Source organism: Myodes glareolus, chromosome 5, assembly GCF_982192425.1.
Source record: "Myodes glareolus chromosome 5, mMyoGla1.1, whole genome shotgun sequence".
Classification (NCBI taxonomy): Eukaryota; Metazoa; Chordata; class Mammalia; order Rodentia; family Cricetidae; genus Myodes; species Myodes glareolus.
In genome coordinates, this window is record NC_142030.1 from 25706480 (window position 1) to 25724974 (window position 18495).

At 47.2% G+C, this 18495-nt stretch overlaps 1 protein-coding gene across 1 annotated transcript in view; it reads left to right on the plus strand.

Moving 5' to 3' along the window:
* Sh3bp5 (SH3 domain binding protein 5) overlaps positions 1–18495 on the plus strand; it is a 65622-nt gene that overhangs the window by 22740 nt on the left and 24387 nt on the right. Inside the window, exon 3 of the mRNA XM_048421068.3 lies at positions 459–587. Within this exon, the coding sequence (XP_048277025.1) occupies positions 459–587 (129 nt within the window). The remainder of the gene's footprint in view (positions 1–458; positions 588–18495) is intronic.

An 18495-nucleotide genomic window follows, 5' to 3' on the forward strand; every position in this document is an offset into this window, starting at 1 on the left:
AGAATTCTCCTGTTCTCATTGCATCACCTTACTTCCTGTCTGGTTTTCCCGCCTATACTTCCTGCCTGGCCAATCAGCATTTATTTAAAATATGATTGACAGATTACAGACAATTCTCCCGCACCACAGCGCCATGGGTCGGTGACTCCGAATGGGTGAGTGGTTGGGTGAGTGATTGGAAAGCCCAACATGTACGTGTAGCTAAAGTAAGTTGCAAATACAGGTTCTTCTCAGTCACGTGACAAGCTTGAAGCTCTCATGTAGCTGGTGGCAGCACTGACTGGACAGTGTGGGTTCTGGATCCTTCTTAGAATGACTGGCAGGTTTTGTATGGTGCCTGGCACTGGGCTCCTGCACTGTGTGAATTCCGTCCAGGTGTCTCTGGTCAGATGCAGCAGGTGTTGGCAGCTTCCTCCCTAAGCCTGATGATGTTTCCTCCGTCTTCCCCCTGGCTACAGGACGCACGTCAGAAATTCCGATCTGTCCTGGTCGAGGCAACAGTGAAGCTAGACGAACTGGTGAAGAAAATCGGCAAAGCTGTGGAGGACTCAAAGCCCTACTGGGAGGCCCGCAGGGTGGCAAGGCAGGTAAGGTGGCCTGCAGATGTCTCCCCTGCCACTGCTCCCAACTGCACTTGGGGGGTCACCCTTAGATTGCTGGATCCCCCACTGCAGGTTAGACATACTCATCCCATGTGACATGGCCATGGCTTTGTACAAGGATGACTATATCTGATCGCTTTTCTTAGACCCTGCCCTCATCAGCTCCACTCGAGCTCAGGACACCATTGACGCCGTATGGGTGCTGATATGTCTCTTGACGCATGACTTGGCTGATTGCTCTGAGTTGGAGAGCTAGACTCATGGGCGTTGCGAATATGTCCAGAGTTTGTGCGTGCCTCTCTTAGTGGTTGTCTCTCGGGTAGCACTTCTTACCTCCTGACATGTCGAGTTTTGTCTAGGGTATTGCCTACAGAAGGAATCAATGAACAGACAAGTTAATGATGGGTGTGGGAACCACAAGCCAATCCTTCATCCTCCTCTACCTCCCCGACTTAGAGTTCTCATCATCACTCACATCTCTCCAAACCTTTCCTGCTCATAGCTGAGGGAGCAAAGCAGTCTGGTTGGCTTTATCCAAATCATACTTGGTGGGTGGGGCCTCATATAGCTATCACTCCACCCAAGTGGGTTTCATAGCCTTCCTTTTTTTTCTGTTGCCCAAATCTCCGTTGGGACAGGGATAGGAGGGAGATGTATTAGGAGGTACCTTATCTGCTAGGGAGCAGTGGATTGTGGCTTATCTCTTCCTTCTCTTCTCTTTTGACACTGAGGATGACAACCATGGTCACCTAGTCCCTTGGGCAACTATTCAGTTACCAGTGTAGCCAGAGAGTTCCAGGTCCTAGCAGGTAGGTAGCTGGCTGCAGTGGACAGAGGCAGGATGAGTCTTGTGGGAATTGAATCTACAGCTGAACCTGCAAAGCCTCTCACTGACCTTTTTCCTGCTTGCTGGTGGGAAGTGGGGAGAAGGGTTGGGGTGCCTCTGCCTCAGCTCCAAGGGACTTTGGTCTCTCGGGGAGGAGCTGGAAGCTTGTGAAGGCTGAGGCAGGCAGGATGTTACATTTCACTCTTTGGGTGACAGGTGACCTGGGCTTGCGCCAGATGTTGTGGGTGGCCCTGTAACCTTTCTGATGGTAGGAGAGTGTCCACCTCAGCTGCTGCCAAGTGGGGTTCCTGTTTTTTTCCTTGGCCTCATCCCAGATCCCTTCCTTTTGATGTTTGCAGACCCTTCTGACTCTCCCAGCAAGGGTTGTAGCTGAGGGTCCTGCCAAGCACTTCCTCTAAGAGTACATCCTGAGCTTCTTCATTCCGTTCTTGAAATGCTGATGGCATTGTTCTTAGGGCTGAAATGAGAGGCTGTGTCTGATAGCGGGGTCCCTGGATGAGCTTGGGTTTCAGTGTCTTTTTTTTTTAAAGAATTTATTGTGGAAAATTTAGATCTGACTTACTTGCTCCCTCCTCCCCTTCCTCCCTCTCTGTCTTTGCACTCTTCAGAGGTGGTTTTGCACATCTGGAATGCCTGTGTCCCCAGCCAACATCTCACTGAATCCCATAGGATACTTACAAGGAGGAAAACCTTTCCTACAACTTGGCTTTCTGTAACGAGTTTAAAAAGACATGTAGTCATAGGACCAGCAAAAATTATAACTGTGTGTCAGAACTCTGCATTGCCTTGTTCTCTACGTCAAATTGTTTTCCTGACAATAAATCAGGCTATCCTGTGACCCTGAGACCAAGTCCGGGTAGTACAAAGAGGAGCCAGACCATGCCATCTTTTCTAAACTGGGCTCGGGGCAGGGGACTGGCTTGAGAGCTGTTGTGCTTGGGTGAAAGCTTGCTTTCAAGGTGGCCCTGATGTGTCTGCGCCTCTGCTTGCTCTGTTCTATGGGGTCCAACTGACTCAGTGGTATTCTTGGACCTCTCGTTATCACTGGCAGTCCAACCTTTGTTTATTTGCTGGGTTTTTTGTTTTGTTTTTCTCTTTTTAAATTGGTAAAACAAGAATATAACAAGAAAATTTCTGTTTACCCATCTTAAATTGTGAGTGGCCTTAACATTTATTTTGTTATGCAGCCAGAACTTTTCTCCTCTCCGAGTTAGATGCTGTAGCCATGACTAGACAGTCACTCCCCACTCCTCTCACCACAGACCGTGTCAACAGTCCTTCTGCTTCCTTCCCTAGGAGCGTGCCTACTCTAGACACCTCATAAGTATTGAGTTATCAAAGAATGTTCATTATCTGTGACTGACTCATTTTATTTGATGTATATCCCTACATTTTCAACCCTGGTGTGTCACATGTCAGCGTTCCCTTCATGTGTATATTTATTGACATCTGTTCCCTCCTTCTACAATGTGGGTTCTGGGGAGTCAGGCCACCACCATGCGGCTGCCCAAGAGGCAAGATGAGAGGTAACAGTGTGTTAATTTAAGATATAAGAGTTAGTTAATAAGAATCCTGAGCTAGTAGGCCAAACACTAGGTAATTAATATTAAGCCTCAGAATAGTTATTTTATATGTGGCTCCAGGAACAGGCAAGCAGAAAAACAACCGGTCCAGGAGGGCCAGGGAGATGGAGAATAATTGTAGCTACATCTGGTGCCCAATGTGGGGCTAACCCATGTGACCCACCACCCACTTCAGGTCCAAGTGCTTGTACATCTGCTTCAGATTAGGAGGAAAGTAGCTGAGAGTGCACCCACAGCTCAATACTCCCCACCTGAGCAAATACCTGGATCAGGGCTGCTAGGTATACACAGGCAGGAGAGCATGGTGGATTCCCGCTACCACACACAGAGGCATTTCCAGACTGCGCAGCATGCTGCATGGCAAATTCAGCTTTTACTGAGACAAGAAGGATTTATGTGCCACCTGCTGCTTCCCAAAGTTGAGGTGGTAAGCAGAGCTCCCACCGGGCAGTCCCAGAGCTGACAGTGAAGGTACCTCCACCATATTGAAAGGCAGAAAGAGGCAGAGCCAGCATCCAGGGCCACCACTACCAAGCTGCTTACCATTTTTTTTTAAATGCTCCTGATCTCGAAAGGATTACAAATGCACAGTAGGACAGATTCAAACATAAAAGACCTCTAAACGAGTCAGTGTGTTTTTTAAAAAATGTACATAGGCTTGGGAAAGACTGAAAAAAGAGTATAGACAGTTATAAAAAGAAATAAATTGTTTTAAAAAACAAACCAAAGTCTTCAAGGAGACAGTAAAAATATTTTTTAAAAAAACACATAAAGATAAAAAATACAGAGAGTCTGGATTATGTATATTGTATTTTCTTTGAATTTTTTAAAGGTATTCTGACTTCAAAATTTGAGTCTAAGGATATGTTACTTTGGAAAAGAGGTTCTACTTTTCTTTCCACAGAGGATGGGAACCTATGGATTCCTTCCAGTCCAGTGTTGGTTGCTGTAACAAGACACCCTGAAAGGTTTCTATGAACCCTAAAAATACTTAAGCCAGCAAGCAACAGGGAGCAGTTTAGAGAAAACTATGCCCAAATCCCAAAAATAATTGTTTATTCTTATTTTCATTCTAAAAGGGTTGGCTATAAATGGTTAATGGTCATAGTAAATTTCTTTAAAAAAAAAACAAGGAGAATATATGTAGATAAATACTTTAATTAGTATGGATTTTGGTCTATTGATACAAATGTGAGGTCCAGTTTGTTAACACTGTGTGTGTGTAAAAGTATTATATTTATACAGCTCATTTAAAAATGTAATGTACAGTTAAGAAATACAGATTAATAGTCATCTATAATAGTCAAACTTTTAGTCATGTTAGTTAGATTTTCTAGATATACAGAAATATATTTCAATTAGAAAATCTTCAACACCTCAAAGACCTGTAAAATATTACATTTTAAAGGTTTTAAGATAGTAGACTTTTCTTGATGGTGAGACATGTCTGTTTCTGGCAGCATTAATTACTAAAGAGGGGTTGATGGGCATTGAAGAAACTCATTATGGAATTTGCCTTCAGTGAGACAAGGCTAACCATTTGGCAAGAAACTGAACTTGCCTGGACTGCTTGATGGTCTGCTGTATAAACCGGACATGCAAGACCCACAGAAAGGTGACTGCTAAGCTTTCCAAAGACAGGATAGTCCTTCAGGGTTTCTACTTCACAGAAGAAACTGCCAGACATTCTTCAGGACACAAAAGAAAGAAGCAAACCAACTTTGCCAGTAAAAGGCAGATCAGATCTTCAAATTTCCTGCTTCACTGAAAAGTCTGCCAGATATTATGGGACCTATGGGCTGAAGATGGATACCCCAATATTACAAAAGAACTTTGGGTGACTGTTTAGGCAGCAAGATGTCTGTCATTTCTAGAATGTTAGAAGTTGTTTACAGTACACTTCCTGTTTACTTAGGTAATATTATATCCTTATGGGGTCTTTGGAGTTCAAGACAGATAGTTTTCCTTAGTTATAATAAAAGATAAATTAGATATAAAATTTTAGACTCACAAAGATAGATGATAAATATTTTCTTTAATTTTGCCAGATACAAATAGACTAAATATTGTAACTGTAATTCTTGCTTGATACCTGTTTTGTTATATATAATTTTACCAAGTTAAAGTTAAAACTTTCCTTTTTATTTATACAGAAAAGGGGAGATGATGTGGGATTCCCCTCTATATGCTGTGATTATATTTTATTACCATTGATCAATAAAGAAGCCGCTTTGGTCTATGGCAGGGCAGAATAGTGCTAAGCAGGAAAACTAAACTGAATGCCGGGAGAAAGAAGGCAGAGTCAGGCAGACGCCATGCAGCTGCTCAAGAAGCAAAATGTGAGGTAACAAACCATGAGCCTCGTGGTAAAATATAAAATAATAGAAATGTGTTAATTTAAGATGTAAGAGTTAATCAATAAGAAACCTGAGCTAATAGGCCAAAGAATATGTAATTAATATTAAACCTCAGGATGATTATTTTATAAGTGGCTTTGGGAGCAGGTGGGCCAAGAAAACCCAGTCCAGGGGGGACCAGTGGAACATAGAATATTTGTAGCTATCAACTTAGATACTTAGGTCAGGTGATCGAGTTCTTTGTCCTTTGAGCCATCCCACTGCCCCCATCTTTTAGGGTGATGGAACTCTCCTGCTTGGACTACCACATGGCACTCATCTGTCAGCACAGGCAGCCTTGTTCTGAAATGGTTGGAATGTGAAGGCAGAGCCCTTAGTCGTCTATAAGGGCAGTGTCAGCACAAAAGGCTCAGCGCTGCATGTTTATGGGGCCACATAAGGTCATGTTCTACATTTAACCTTCTGTAGGAGAGCCGCGAAGTGAGGAAACATCAGGAATTTGTGGAGTGACTTGGCTGGAGGAGAACTGGCTAAGCTTGGCCTGTGACGTCAGACTTGCCTGGCTTAGGATCCCCAGGTCACCAGGTAGTGATGGGACCTTAGCAGTTCTCTTAGTGTCTGAGCCTCCCGTCCTCTGCTACAAATCAAACCACCTGCCGTGTAGTGGCTTGAAATGCTTACGCAGCTTATGGCTTTGCCAATCCTGTGTACACGGCTGGCTGCCAGCAGCTCATCCTGGGTGACCTTATTTGTTAGACTTGGTTGGTTGTCACCTGGGGTGACAGGGGTGACTGTCTCTCATTCAGTAGGACAGACTGGTCCTTTCACGTGGTGTTGGACTTCAGGAGAAGAAAGAGCATGCCCTTCTGAGGTCTCTGCTTGATTTTATGTTTGTTGATAGCCTTCTTGCTGGAGTGAGTGAGTCACGTGACCAGCCCTATTCCAGGAGGTGGAGAAACATGATCTCCCCACCTGTAGGCGTTTGTGTAATTTACCCTGGTGATTATTTTAGTGTTCTGGAAGCAGTAGTTAGAAAATGCATTATTCTAGATAATCTTTCTGTCAAATGTCGTATATCTATGGTGAATCTGCTACCTTAAAAAAATACAGTGAGAGATGACTCCACAGTTAAGCACACATACTGTTCTTGCTGAGGACCCTAGTGTTTCTCAACACCAACTCCTGGCAGCTCACAACTGCTTACAACTCCAGCTCCAGGGAATTTGATGCCACATGCATACACAGCTAATTATAAATAAAGAAGATAAGTCTTTTTAAAAAGACAATAAAAACCAAACCAAAAAAGAAAGAATCTGGATAAATAGAATAAGAAGAAGGCCTTTCCTGACTGTGAGTAGATACATATAAAGACATCAGTACCAAATGCATTCCACAAATGCAGCCATGTTCCCATCTATCTGTGCCTTCTTTATGTACCATGGATGTCCTAGCACTTAAGAGAGCGAACACATTCATATTGGCAAATTTCCCCTTCCTTTTTCCGAAATGTGTATTGCACAGTTAACTCCTTAACCGACTCATTGCCATCAACAGCCCACGGCTGTGTGAAGCTCAGCTAGCACACGGCTCTGCTCCGTGAGGTATTGTGCTCACCAGCACTAGGATCTCTCTGTCACTGCCCTTTGAGGCTAATTTAGACAGCAAAATCACAGAAAGAACAAAAATGGAAAAACATAGGCCATGGAGAGAGGATCCTCTTACTGCATGAGAGCAGAACCAGAAGGTGGGATCTCCCCAGCTCAGGACATGGCTGAGATGGCATGCTGCTGTCACTACCTGCATGTCTCTCAATGACCCTGGGAGCATCCCAAGCATTGATTTGGGGTTAGAAGGAAGCTTAACAACAAGGTACACTTGCAGGTATGGAATTCATGTGTGAGGCGGGGGGTCACCTGGGCTGACTAGGAGCCAGAGGCCCAGTTAGTGTGCTGACCACGACAGGGAATGACATCTCTGTGATCAGGAAAGCCTGGAGACCGGCATGCTTGAGATCCTGTAGGCCAAAAGGAGAGGCTGTGGGGATGGCAGGAGAACAGAGGTGTAAAGGAGAAAGTGGCATGAATGTGAACAGGGCTAAGTATGTCTGCTTAGGGCCTGGGAAAAGCGGTCAAGGGAGCTGAAGTACCGTTCAGGGGTGGAGCATGAAGGGCCAGTGAGAGAATGCACACAAGCTGCAGACCCACTGGGGCGTGATGGGGCAGGATGCAGGAAAGCTCTTATGTTGTTCCTGTGTGAATGAGCACCATTTAGCTTTGCTTGGCTTTGAGTCAGAGTAGCCGAAACTGGTCTTCCATGAGCTAGGATTTCAGGTGTGAACCAGCATATTCAGGTCAGCAACACCACTTGATTAGGTTCTAACTACATTAGGTATCATGCTTGCTATCATTAGCTTCCATTTAAAAAAAAAATTAACCAGAAGAGTGTGTCAGATCTCCTGGAACTGGAGTTTTAGATGGTTTGTGAGCTACCATGTGGGTGCTGGGAATAGAACTGGGGCCTCTGGAAGAGCAGTTAAGTGTTCTTCATCGCTCGGTCGTCTTCCCACTTCTCCCTCTTCCTCATTACTTTACAAATGGTAAAGTTAATATCAGAGCCTGGCGATTGCCTTTGGGGCCTCTACCCAAACCTTTCCAGTCTGGAGGCCTCATCTGAGAGAACTCAAAGCAGGTTAATGCCAAATGACTTAGTTGTTAGTTTTGGTCAGGACTGTGTGGCGGTCTGACTGGCCAATAGGACATTGTCAGAGAGCGGGTCTAGCTTGGGGGTGTGTGTCATTTCTCAGAACAATTAGGTGGAGGTGGCTGGACGCCTTACTGGGAAGGCATCTTGAGAGGGCAGGAAATTCAGAGTGATAGGGAGGTTATGACAGGATGTGTGTGGAAGGCCAAGAGTCAAGAGGTTAAAGATGGAGGAAAGAGGGGAGGTACTCTTTTACACACTTGAGGGGACTTCCTTTTAGAACTGGCCCAGGGAGGTTAAGCAGGCCACAAGGCACTGCAGTTCTGAGTGACTGAGGAGGTACCAGGCAGCTTGGCCTGTGGCAGTTAGATCATTTGTATCAAGGTGTCAGAGTGGGATTAGCTTCCTCATTCTCAGAGGGATAACAGGTCGAGGAAGTACAGTGGGGTTCCCAGACCCTGAGAAGAGAGCAACAAGGACTGGACTCTGGTTTGCTTGGTTCTGGCTGCCATCTGATTGCTGGCACATTGTGGGCACTTAGGGACTGCATAATCATGACTGACCAACCCGTGGGCAAACTGAGGAGACTGCAGGGCACACAACGGACGGATGTCCGTCCGCAGGTCCTTCCTCTCTGCTACCTGTCTCTTCTGGGCTGGGTGTAACAGAGACAGATATTGGAGTTCAAGCTGAAGATCAGAAAGGCAAAGCAGCCATGCCACTAGAGAGCTCTTACCTCTACCAAGACTCAGACAAACAAAGGGCCAGTACTGCAATGCTCTCCACCAGCCTCAGACTCCACACTCCACTGAGTTCCCGTCTCTTCCCCTTTACTCCTCTCCTCCCAGCCATATCGCCTGTCTTCACCTTCCTAGTGCTGGGATTAAAGGCCTGTGATTCCCCCGTTGTGTGAGCTCTGTTTCTCTTTTAGACAGATTCAATCTTGTATAGCTCAGAGTCGCCTTGAACTCACAGAGATCCCTCCATCTCCCGAGTCCTGGGATTAAAGGTGTGTACCACCACTCCCTGGCCTGTACGGCTGACTAGTGTGGCTGCTTTGCCCTCTGATCTTCAGGCAAGCTTTACGTATTAAAACACAAATAATCCATCACTATAGCTGGGGTAGCCAGAGGTTCCTTTTGATTTTTATGTTCGCCGGTGTTCATGTCTGTCTGTCCAGGAGCACGTGTGCTGTGGCATGTAGAAGTGGTGAGAGGACAGCCTTCAAGAGTCAGTTTTCTCTTTCTGCCACGTGGGTCCCGAGGCCTTGAACACGGGTTTGTCAGGTTTGCTGGCCGGTTATGCTGGAGGTGCTTGTCTTAGCCTGGGCCCCTCACAGCACACTGTTCATCTTTGGAGCTGCAGCAAGGCTTCATTGTGCCTCCTTCTACCCAGTCAGTTCTCACTGTGGGACTTGGGTGAGAAGATCCGGCTTGATGACGTACGTCTGTGGCCCCGGTCACATTCCTCTGGGTGGCCACAGGCCAGTTTCTGGGAACTGCGTCATGCATACTGCCTCTGAAGTAAGCGTGCAGTGGAGTGAGGGAGCGCTCAGCCCCCAGGAGAAGTGATTTACAGTGTGGAGGAAATGGAAGGGTGCCTTAGCCTCTCTCATGCTCAGAGGATGTGCCCTGCTTTGCAGTCTCAGCTGCAGAGTCTGGGAAAGCTTAGATTCTTTTCCTTCCTTTTTTTTTCTTCTCTCTCTCTCTCTCTCTCTCTCTCTCTCTCTCTCTCTCTCTCTCTCTCTCTGTGTGTGTGTGTGTGTATGTATGTGTTTTGAGACAAGGTTTTGCTATATAGCCCTTGGCTAGCCTGGGACTCCCTATGTTGACCAGGCTGACTTTGAGTTCATAAAGATCTGTCTCTACCTTCATAAGGCTGGAATTAAAGATGTGGGCTACTATGCCTGGCTGCTGCTGCTGCTTCTTTTTTTTTTTTTTGTAAGGTTTTCATTCCGTAGTCCATGGTGGCCCTGAACTACTGATCCTCCTGCCTTAGCCTCCCAAGCATTGGGATCACTAGTGTGTGTACCATGCTCAGGAAGCCAATATTTACTTTTTTTTTTTTTTTGAGACAGGGTCTCATAATGTAGCTCTAGCTGGGCTGGAACTTGCTATGTTGACCAAACTGGCCTAAAATTCTGAGGGCTCTGCCTGCCAAGTGTTGGGATTAAAGATGTGCAGCCTCACCCACCTGACTGAAAGCAGCACTGGGCTCTGGAGATGAGTGGCAGCCTCTGCCAAGCCAACACCCCCAGCACACAGGGACATGTCTTGACTGCAGCGAATTCTTCCACACCTCGGGGCTGGCTGCACCTCCTGCTTGGCTTTTGAGCTCTGCCTCAAGCATCCTGGCCCAGGGCTCGAACTAGAAAGAGATATGGCCTGGCCCATCTGGAGGAGGGTTCTCTGGCAGTGGCATGGACGCACTTGCATCTGACTCTTCCTGAGTGTAGGTGGCAGGAAGATGGTCATAGTCTTAGCCAGGCAGTGAGACAGGAGGAGCCCATTGCCATACCTGGAACTCTTTACCAACAGCCTGCTTTTCTGTCTCCTGGGAGTTGGCTTTCCTCTGGGGCATGGCTGATTCCCAGGAAGCCTGGCTGAGTGGGCAGCACATGGGCACCATGGTATAGCGGTGAGAAAAGAACGGTGTTGTAGAGTTCTCTACACGGTCTGAAACCACGGAACCCCTCGGTATTTCTGGTTAGCTGCTACGTATATTTATCAGAGAGCTGACCTGGACCGTGCAGTCCTCCTGCCTCTGCCTCCTGAGAGCTGAGATGACAGGCCGGAACCTGTTTTTACTAGAATGTGGCACTGGGGTGGATGGATAGTCCCTTCCCTCCCTCTCTGCACACCACAGGCATTCCCTGGAAAGAGTGGCAAGCTGATTAATCACTCAGTTGCAGAAACTCTTAATTTGGATGTGTTTCTGTAACCAGTTTGGTCAACATAGGTAGGTCTTTTATGCTGTCACGCAACATGGTTTGAGCTCTGGCCAGAGGGCAGGGCTTCTCAAGAGCACTTTGGTATATTTTCGGTTCCTGTTTTTTTTTTTTTTTTTTTTACTTTGGGGGTGCCCCTGCTTTCCTTTTTTCCTACCCCCACATGTGACTTTATATTTCCCCCTTCGATTTATATTTCCCCATGAAAATGCCCCTTTAAAAAATCTGGTGAATTAATTGGGTTGGGAATGTAGCTCAGTAAAACCTTTTCTCAGTCTATTCAAGGCCCTGGGTTTGAGAACCAGAACTGCCAAAAAAACAAAACAAAACAAAAAAACCATAAACATGACATTCACACAGCTGTACTCCCAGCGTTCCAGAGGACAGCAGGTTAAGGGCAGCCTGTGCAAGAGCATGTTGATGTAAAAACACAACTCTCACCTCGAAGGGAATAAAAATTTATTCTGGAACTAGATTTGAGTGACCAAGTCCCAGGAAACTCAGAGCTAGGTTACCCCAGGTTTCCTGTTTCCACACAAGCAGTTTCATGGAGTTTTCATTTTTGGTTTTTTGTTTTTGTTTGTTTTGTTTGTTCTTTTAATTGAGACAAGGTTTCTCTGTGTAGCCCTGGCTGTCCTGGAACTCACTCTGTAGACCAGGCTGGCCTTGAACTCACAGAGATCCACCTGCCTCTGCCTCCCGAGTGCTGAGATTGAAGGTGTGCACCACCACGTGGGCTCACGGAGTTTTATAGTAACAAAACAAAGAAGGTTATGAATCGAGGCACTTAGAAAATAGACTGGGTGCATTAGGGGCGCAGACACAGCAGGATGGGGTAGTCTATGGGCCTGAGATATGCTATTCAATGACTTTCTTGGCTTTTGGCTTGGTGGAAGCTAGTAGTCTGTTTCATTAATAAATTCCCAAAGGTTTTTATCTGTTAGTCACAAGATGTTCTGATACGGACTAGGCACAGCATGGCTATCCAGGGGCCTCCAGCTAGCTTGAGATAAGGTAATTGGCCTCCGGACCTGCAGCATTCCACAGCTGGTTATCAGCCAGTCGGCCTTTGCAGCCACAGCTTCTTTCCAAGAATTCTCTCACAAACAGCCTGTGCCCTTAACCCCTGAGCCATCTCTCCAGCCTCTTGTATTTATTTTTATGGGCTACATCTGGCATGTATACAGAAGAAGGAAGCTGCCCTGAGGTGTTAGCAGGTGAAGGAGAGTTTCGGGTGTTAGCTGCCCTTCCTTTGGGCTTCTGACTCAGGGCTTGTGAAGCCACGCAGGCCTGTTGTGCATACACCCTTTGCTTAGCTGGGGTGAGCCAGGCTCAGGCACCAGCGAAGATGGTCTGGTGCTGCTGTGCTGGGTGATTGCCAAGCCTGGAGACTCGGCTAAAGAACTGGAGGTTTTACCTGCCCCATAATCACCACTAGCAAAGCTGCCGGTCAGCACCAGACAGAATTCCCAAGGTCTTCATGGGAGACCACGTCAGCTGGCTCTCTCTGAAGAATCTCCTAGAATTCAGACCCCTCTGAGGCTGTTTCTTCCCTTGACTTCTCCAGCCACTTCCAGGCTTCTCTCTGGGTAGTTTTCTTCTCACTCCAGCTCCTCCTCCCTTCCTTCCTTTGTTTATTTGAGATGTTTTCTCTCTGTAGCCTATACTGACTTAGATCTCACCGTGTAGCCCAGGCTTGACCTCATGGCAGTCCTGCAGCCTCAGCCTCCTAAGGAAGCCTGGGGGTTAACTTCTCAAGCTACAACACCCGACTTCAACCTTCTGCCTGCCTCTTTCCTCTCTGTTTGCATATTTGATTGTAAAGGCGGTGAATTTCATGATAGTGTGTTCATGCGTGTGTATGATCACCCGTGATGGTGTCTTCTTCCCTCACTGGCCCTGTCCTCTGCTTTTGTGTGGTCCTTTTTATATAATGTCTTCTAAAAAGGAATTAAATTGATAGTTTTGAGACAAGTCTCACTGTGCAGGCTCGGATGTCTGTGAATCCTTAGTCTCCTCCTTCAGCCTATTTTTCTGTTTGAGTTTTGAGAACTGGTCTCCTGTAGCCTAGGCCGGCACTGAATTTACTGTGTTACCAAGAATGACCTTGAACTCCCAATCGTCCCATCCACCTGCCATCCCTACCCTGGGACTGCAGATGCGCAAAACCACACACGGCTTCCTCTTTTTAGCTTGGTTTCCACATGTGAGATAAAACACATGATACCTGCCCTTCTGCCTGACATGACTGTCCTGGTTTTAGTCAGCATGACAGCCAACAGTCAGGCATCTGAGAGGAAAGTCTCAGTGGTGGAATTGTTGAATCAGATTGGTCTGTGGGCATTCTGAGGGGCGTGGTCTCTTTAGCGGATGCAGGAGGATCCAGCCCACAGTGGGTGGCTCCGTCCCTAGGAGACCTATAGTCCTGAGCTAGACATGAAAACTAGCTAAGGATGAACCCATGTGTGAGCCGTTAGCAGCAGCCGCCTCCATCTCCTACTGTATTCCCTGGACTGGGTCTCCTGGGCAAAGGTGATGCTGTGTGGAATAGCAGAGTTCAGCCTTCAGATTCCTGCCCCAAGTTCCTGCCCCAGCTTCCTTCCAAGAGTGCCCAGAAGCATGGGCCGAAGGAGGCCCATTTCCCCCTTGCTGCTTTTGCTCAGAGTTCTGTCACAGCGGCAATGAAGTAACCAGAGCAATGGTTATTTCCAGACCCACTAATGCTTTCTTAGAAATGGCATGCTTGCTCGTCATGGCAGATAACACACTACGTTTTCTTTACCATCTGCCCATGGGCATCTAGGCTATATTCTATACCTCAGCTGTCACGAGCAGTTCTGCGGTGAATGTGGGCATCCTGGGATCTCTGTGGCACAATGACTTAGAGCCCTTAGCGATGTGCCCGGAAGTTGTGCAGTTGGGTCCTAGGGTAGGGTAGTTCTATATTTAGTGTTTTGAGGAACCTCCACTCGGGTTGCCATAGTGACTGCTTCATGATTATGTCTGCCTTAATTAGTTAATTACGGACTATTGACTGTTCGCTCTTTCTGTGGAAGATTTTCCTAGACTCTTGGGAGCCGCTGCTTCCTTAGAAGGGAGAGCGGCAGCTCTGCCTCATTTGGGCTGTGACACACTGTCTAGGGAATCTCTGTGTACATTTTACTGGAGGATGGTTTCAGTGGACACCAGAAAAGCTACTGCTTGCTTGTTCGTTCACTCCAACCTGGGCAGAAGCTGCGCTCTGGAGGAACTGCTAGGCCTCTGTATTTGTAAAAGGGATGAATGACTCAGAGCTCCTGGGGCTCCCAGATCCTTAGAATTCAGGTCTCAACCTGAGGCCCAGGCTAGCCCACTGGAAGTCACTGCATATAGAATAGTCTGGGAAGTCTGTTTCCACACTGGCCTGGGTCCTCCTCCAAGGCGGTAGGAAGTATCTGTACCAAGCTCTTTGTATTTTTAAGTATTTTTGTTTTATTTATGAGTATGTGTTCATGCATGTGTGCACAAGCAAATGGTGGGCCAGAAGAAAGATCGGGTCCTCTGGAGCTGGTGGTGTAGGTGACTGTGAGCCCCCTGATGTGGTGCTGAGCTGCACAGGGGTCCTTTGGAAGTGTTCTTCAGCACTGAACCATCTCACTAGCCCTCCCACATCTGTATTCCAGGATGAATGGAGTGGAGGGAGGGCATTTGTCCCCTTGTTTTAAAGACTCACCTAGTATATTGCTTCCCTTTATTACTAGAACCTGGTTTTGCGGTCACAGGAGCTGTTAGGCTTGGCTTTGAGCTTGCTAGATCGGTTTGTTTCCAGGGACAAAAGGGAGAATGGATATTGGGTGACCCCTTAAACAGCCTCTCTATCTCTGCTCTGTGGTTTACTATCTTCTAGAAAGGTGCCTGGCTGGAATAGACAACAGGCAGGCATATGTGACCCACAGAGGAGTCGTGGGACCCCTCTGAACAGAGAAGCACTGTGTGCCAACCCAAATTCCTCGGCTGACTAATGTGCCAGCCTTGCAGTGTGGGTGACTTCCTTTCTCTTGTGTTGTATCGGAGTCCTGTGAGGAAAATCCTTGCCTCCCACACATCTGTAAGTGGATGTACTTGTGTTTTGTAAAGTTGTAGAATCCACTCAGACTTCCTTTTAGAAATATGATTTTGAATGACTTACTTCCCAGGGCCACATCTTAGAACAAGCCCTCATGGCTGGTACGCACTGTTGGGATAGCGTTTCTCCTGCCCCAGCCCATCTCCTGGTGCCCCCACATCTCTGAACCACCTCCCAGCCCAGCTATCTTTCCAAAGTCAGGTGTGTTGATAGCTTCACCCAGAGGAGCTCATACAATGGTTAATCTTACATGTTCCGTGGTTGAATCATGGTGCCTGGCATGTGGCCAGACATTACAGCGGTTTCCATAAGGATGCTGAAGCAATTGGCATCTGAACAGAACAAAGAGACCTCCCTGCAGCAAACGGACGCTGTGCAGACTTGAACTGCAGCCCTGTCTCTTCCTGGAGACTATCCTACCCTCTACAGCTTCTAGGCTCACCTTACTACACAGTCACAGGGGATGGTACTTCAAAGTCAGCTGTTCACAGGTTTGCAAGATACATCAGCCAAGTGCCAAGCCAGATGGTCAGGGTTTGATCCCCAGGACCCACATGGTGAAGCAGAGAACCAGCTTCCACAAGTTGTCCTTTGAACATGCATACCACCCCCACCACATGTATACACAAAATAAATAAAATATAATTCATTTAAGAAAAAGAAAATTAGTACTCTGGATTTGTGCGTGCAACTCAGGTCCTGTTCCCTGAAGAGCCCTAACTGCTGGACACTTTGCCTCAGAGGCAAACAGAGGGCAAGAAGTTTTCAAATTCCAACTGCCCTGGCTGCTCCAACTGTGCAACTCCACTCGGTGCCGCTCCCCCCAGCCCACAGCTGACTGGGTGCTGTCCTTCTGCGTGCGCTCCCCCCAGCCCACAGCTGACTGGGTGCTGTCCTTCTGCGTGCGCTCCCCCCCAGCCCACAGCTGACTGGGTGCTGTCCTTCAGCGTGTGCTCCCCCCAGCCCACAGCTGACTGGATGCTGTCCTTCAGCGTGCGCTCCCCCCAGCCCACAGCTGACTGGGTGCTGTCCTTCAGCATGCGCTCCCCCCAGCCCACAGCTGACTGGGTGCTGTCCTTCAGCGTGTGCTCCCCACCAACTCACAGCTGACTGGGTGCTGAACTTCAGCGTGCGCTCCCCACCAACCCACAGCTGACTGGGTGCTGTCCTTCAGCGTGCTGGCTCCCCACCAGCTCACAGCTGTCAAGACATGGCGTTCTCCTCACAGTTTCCGAGTAGTCAGGGGTGTTCTGAGTCATTGCGCATTCTGTTGCCTTTCCTTCCCAGATTGACTAGCCCTCAAAAACATAAAAATAAAAAAGGTTTGGGGCTTAATGGAAATTTTAGAATTTTTGGATGTTCAACTAATAAAACCTATGTAACTAATAAAAGCTGAAAAGTCCAAGATCAGAAACACTGTGGTTCCAAGCATTCAGGTAAGGGATGTTCAGCCTGTGGTTGAGTGAATCTAGCTGTACCGGCTTAGAGGCTGGGTGGGGGGTGGGAGCTTGGTACGTCTAATGAGCTAAGTGCACCAGGCAACTGCTAGAGGCAAGTAAACCAGGGAAACCCTAACAGTCAGAACAAGCAGGCGTGGGAAGCCAGGATCCCTGGCTGACCTGGGTTTGTAGGTGCAGATTGTCTGCTGTCCTGGTGATGAGACTCAGGGTCTCCAAGGTGTTTGCAATGCTATTTAGAAAAACAACCAGGTGGTAAAAGCATTCAAGATATTGGTTTCCAAAAAGTTGGATAATTTTCTTTCTCTTTTCTTTAAAAAAAAATTGTGCGCGCGCGCGCGTGTGTGTGTGTGTGTGTGTGTGTGTGTGTGTGTGTGTGTGTGTCTGAAAATAACTTACAGAGGCCAGCACTCCCTTACACCATGTGAGTCCTGGGGACCAAACTCAGGCCATCAAGCTTCAGAACAAATCTTTGCCTCCTGAGCCATCTCACTGCAGAGCCCTTTTTTAACCGATAAACCAATTTATTAAAAGAGCTAGCTTAGGCATCAGCATTGGTGACGTCAGCCTCCTGCTCAACACTCTTTAGCACTCAGAAGTGTGTAATCACTTAGTGCCCGTAGACTCTCAGACTCTCCCCACGTTGTTTTTCTTATGGTGTTTTTGTTGTTGGTGGTGGTGGTTTTTGTTTTCTCAAGGACTGAGCCACACTGTAGACCAGGTTGACCTCAAACTCGCAGAGGTTTGCCTGCTTCTGCCTCCCAAGTGCTGGCATTGATTAAAAGTGCATGCCACCTGCACGCCCTTAATCAGCACTCAAGAGGCAGAGGCAGGCGGATCTCTGTGAGTTCGAGGCCAGCCTGGTCTACAAGAGCTAGTTCCAGGACAGGCTTCAAAGCTACAGAGAAACCCTGTCTCAAACAAACAAACAAACAAATAAACAAAAAGTGCATGACACCATATATGGCCTCTTGTAGTGATTCTTAAGGTCTTGATGGGATACAAACCTGTAGCACAAATAATAAAAACCCAGAGATAGATATTGGGGTTCAACCTGAAAACCAGAAAAGCAAAGCAGCCATGCCACTAGAGAAGTCTTACCTCTACCAAGGCTAGGTGACCGCAAACTAAGAAGGCTAAGCCTCTCTCTCCTTCCATTTTATATCCCCTCTAGTGTTAAGATTAAAGGCGTGTACTCCCTAGTACTGGGAGTAAAGGTGTGAGCCTCCACCACCTGGATTTGTTTCTGAATTGATCTTGTGTAGCTCAGGGTGGCCTTGAACTCAGAGATCCATTTGCCTCTGTCTCCCAAATCCGGGGATTAAAAGTGTGTGCCACCAAAGCCTGGCCTCTAGTGGCTTAGCTTTTTCCCTTCTGATCTTTAGACAAGCTTTATTTATTAAAACAGCAATAAAATATCACTATACAAACTAGTCTTTTCTGAAATGCACACTGGTCCTTTCATTATCTGAGGATCATTTCCTTTATGCCCCTGGGCAAGTCACTTTTGTCCAGACTTCACCGGGCACCTGGTAAGGGCCATTCGGGTTCTATGGGTGTCTTTCTGTATTTGGAAAAGTCATAGCTGGGATATTAGCTTCCTGACCAAGGGCAAACAAAGGTGAGACCAGATGAGGGTTAGAAGAGAGCTCTCCTGCATCCTTGACCACACCTCAGAAGATGCTGGGCGGTTTCAAAGTTGCTTTTACACATGCTACCATATGGCAAAACACAGAACCCTGGACCTGCGAGTTCCAAGACGTTAAGGTTTCCCCCAGGCCTGTTTGCTGAAGTCTCTTTGGGATCGGGGTTATGGAACCTCTAGCCCGGAAAAGATGAGGTACAGTGAGGGGATGAGCTAGGGAAGAAGCATTCTTCTTCTTCTTTTTTGGTTTTT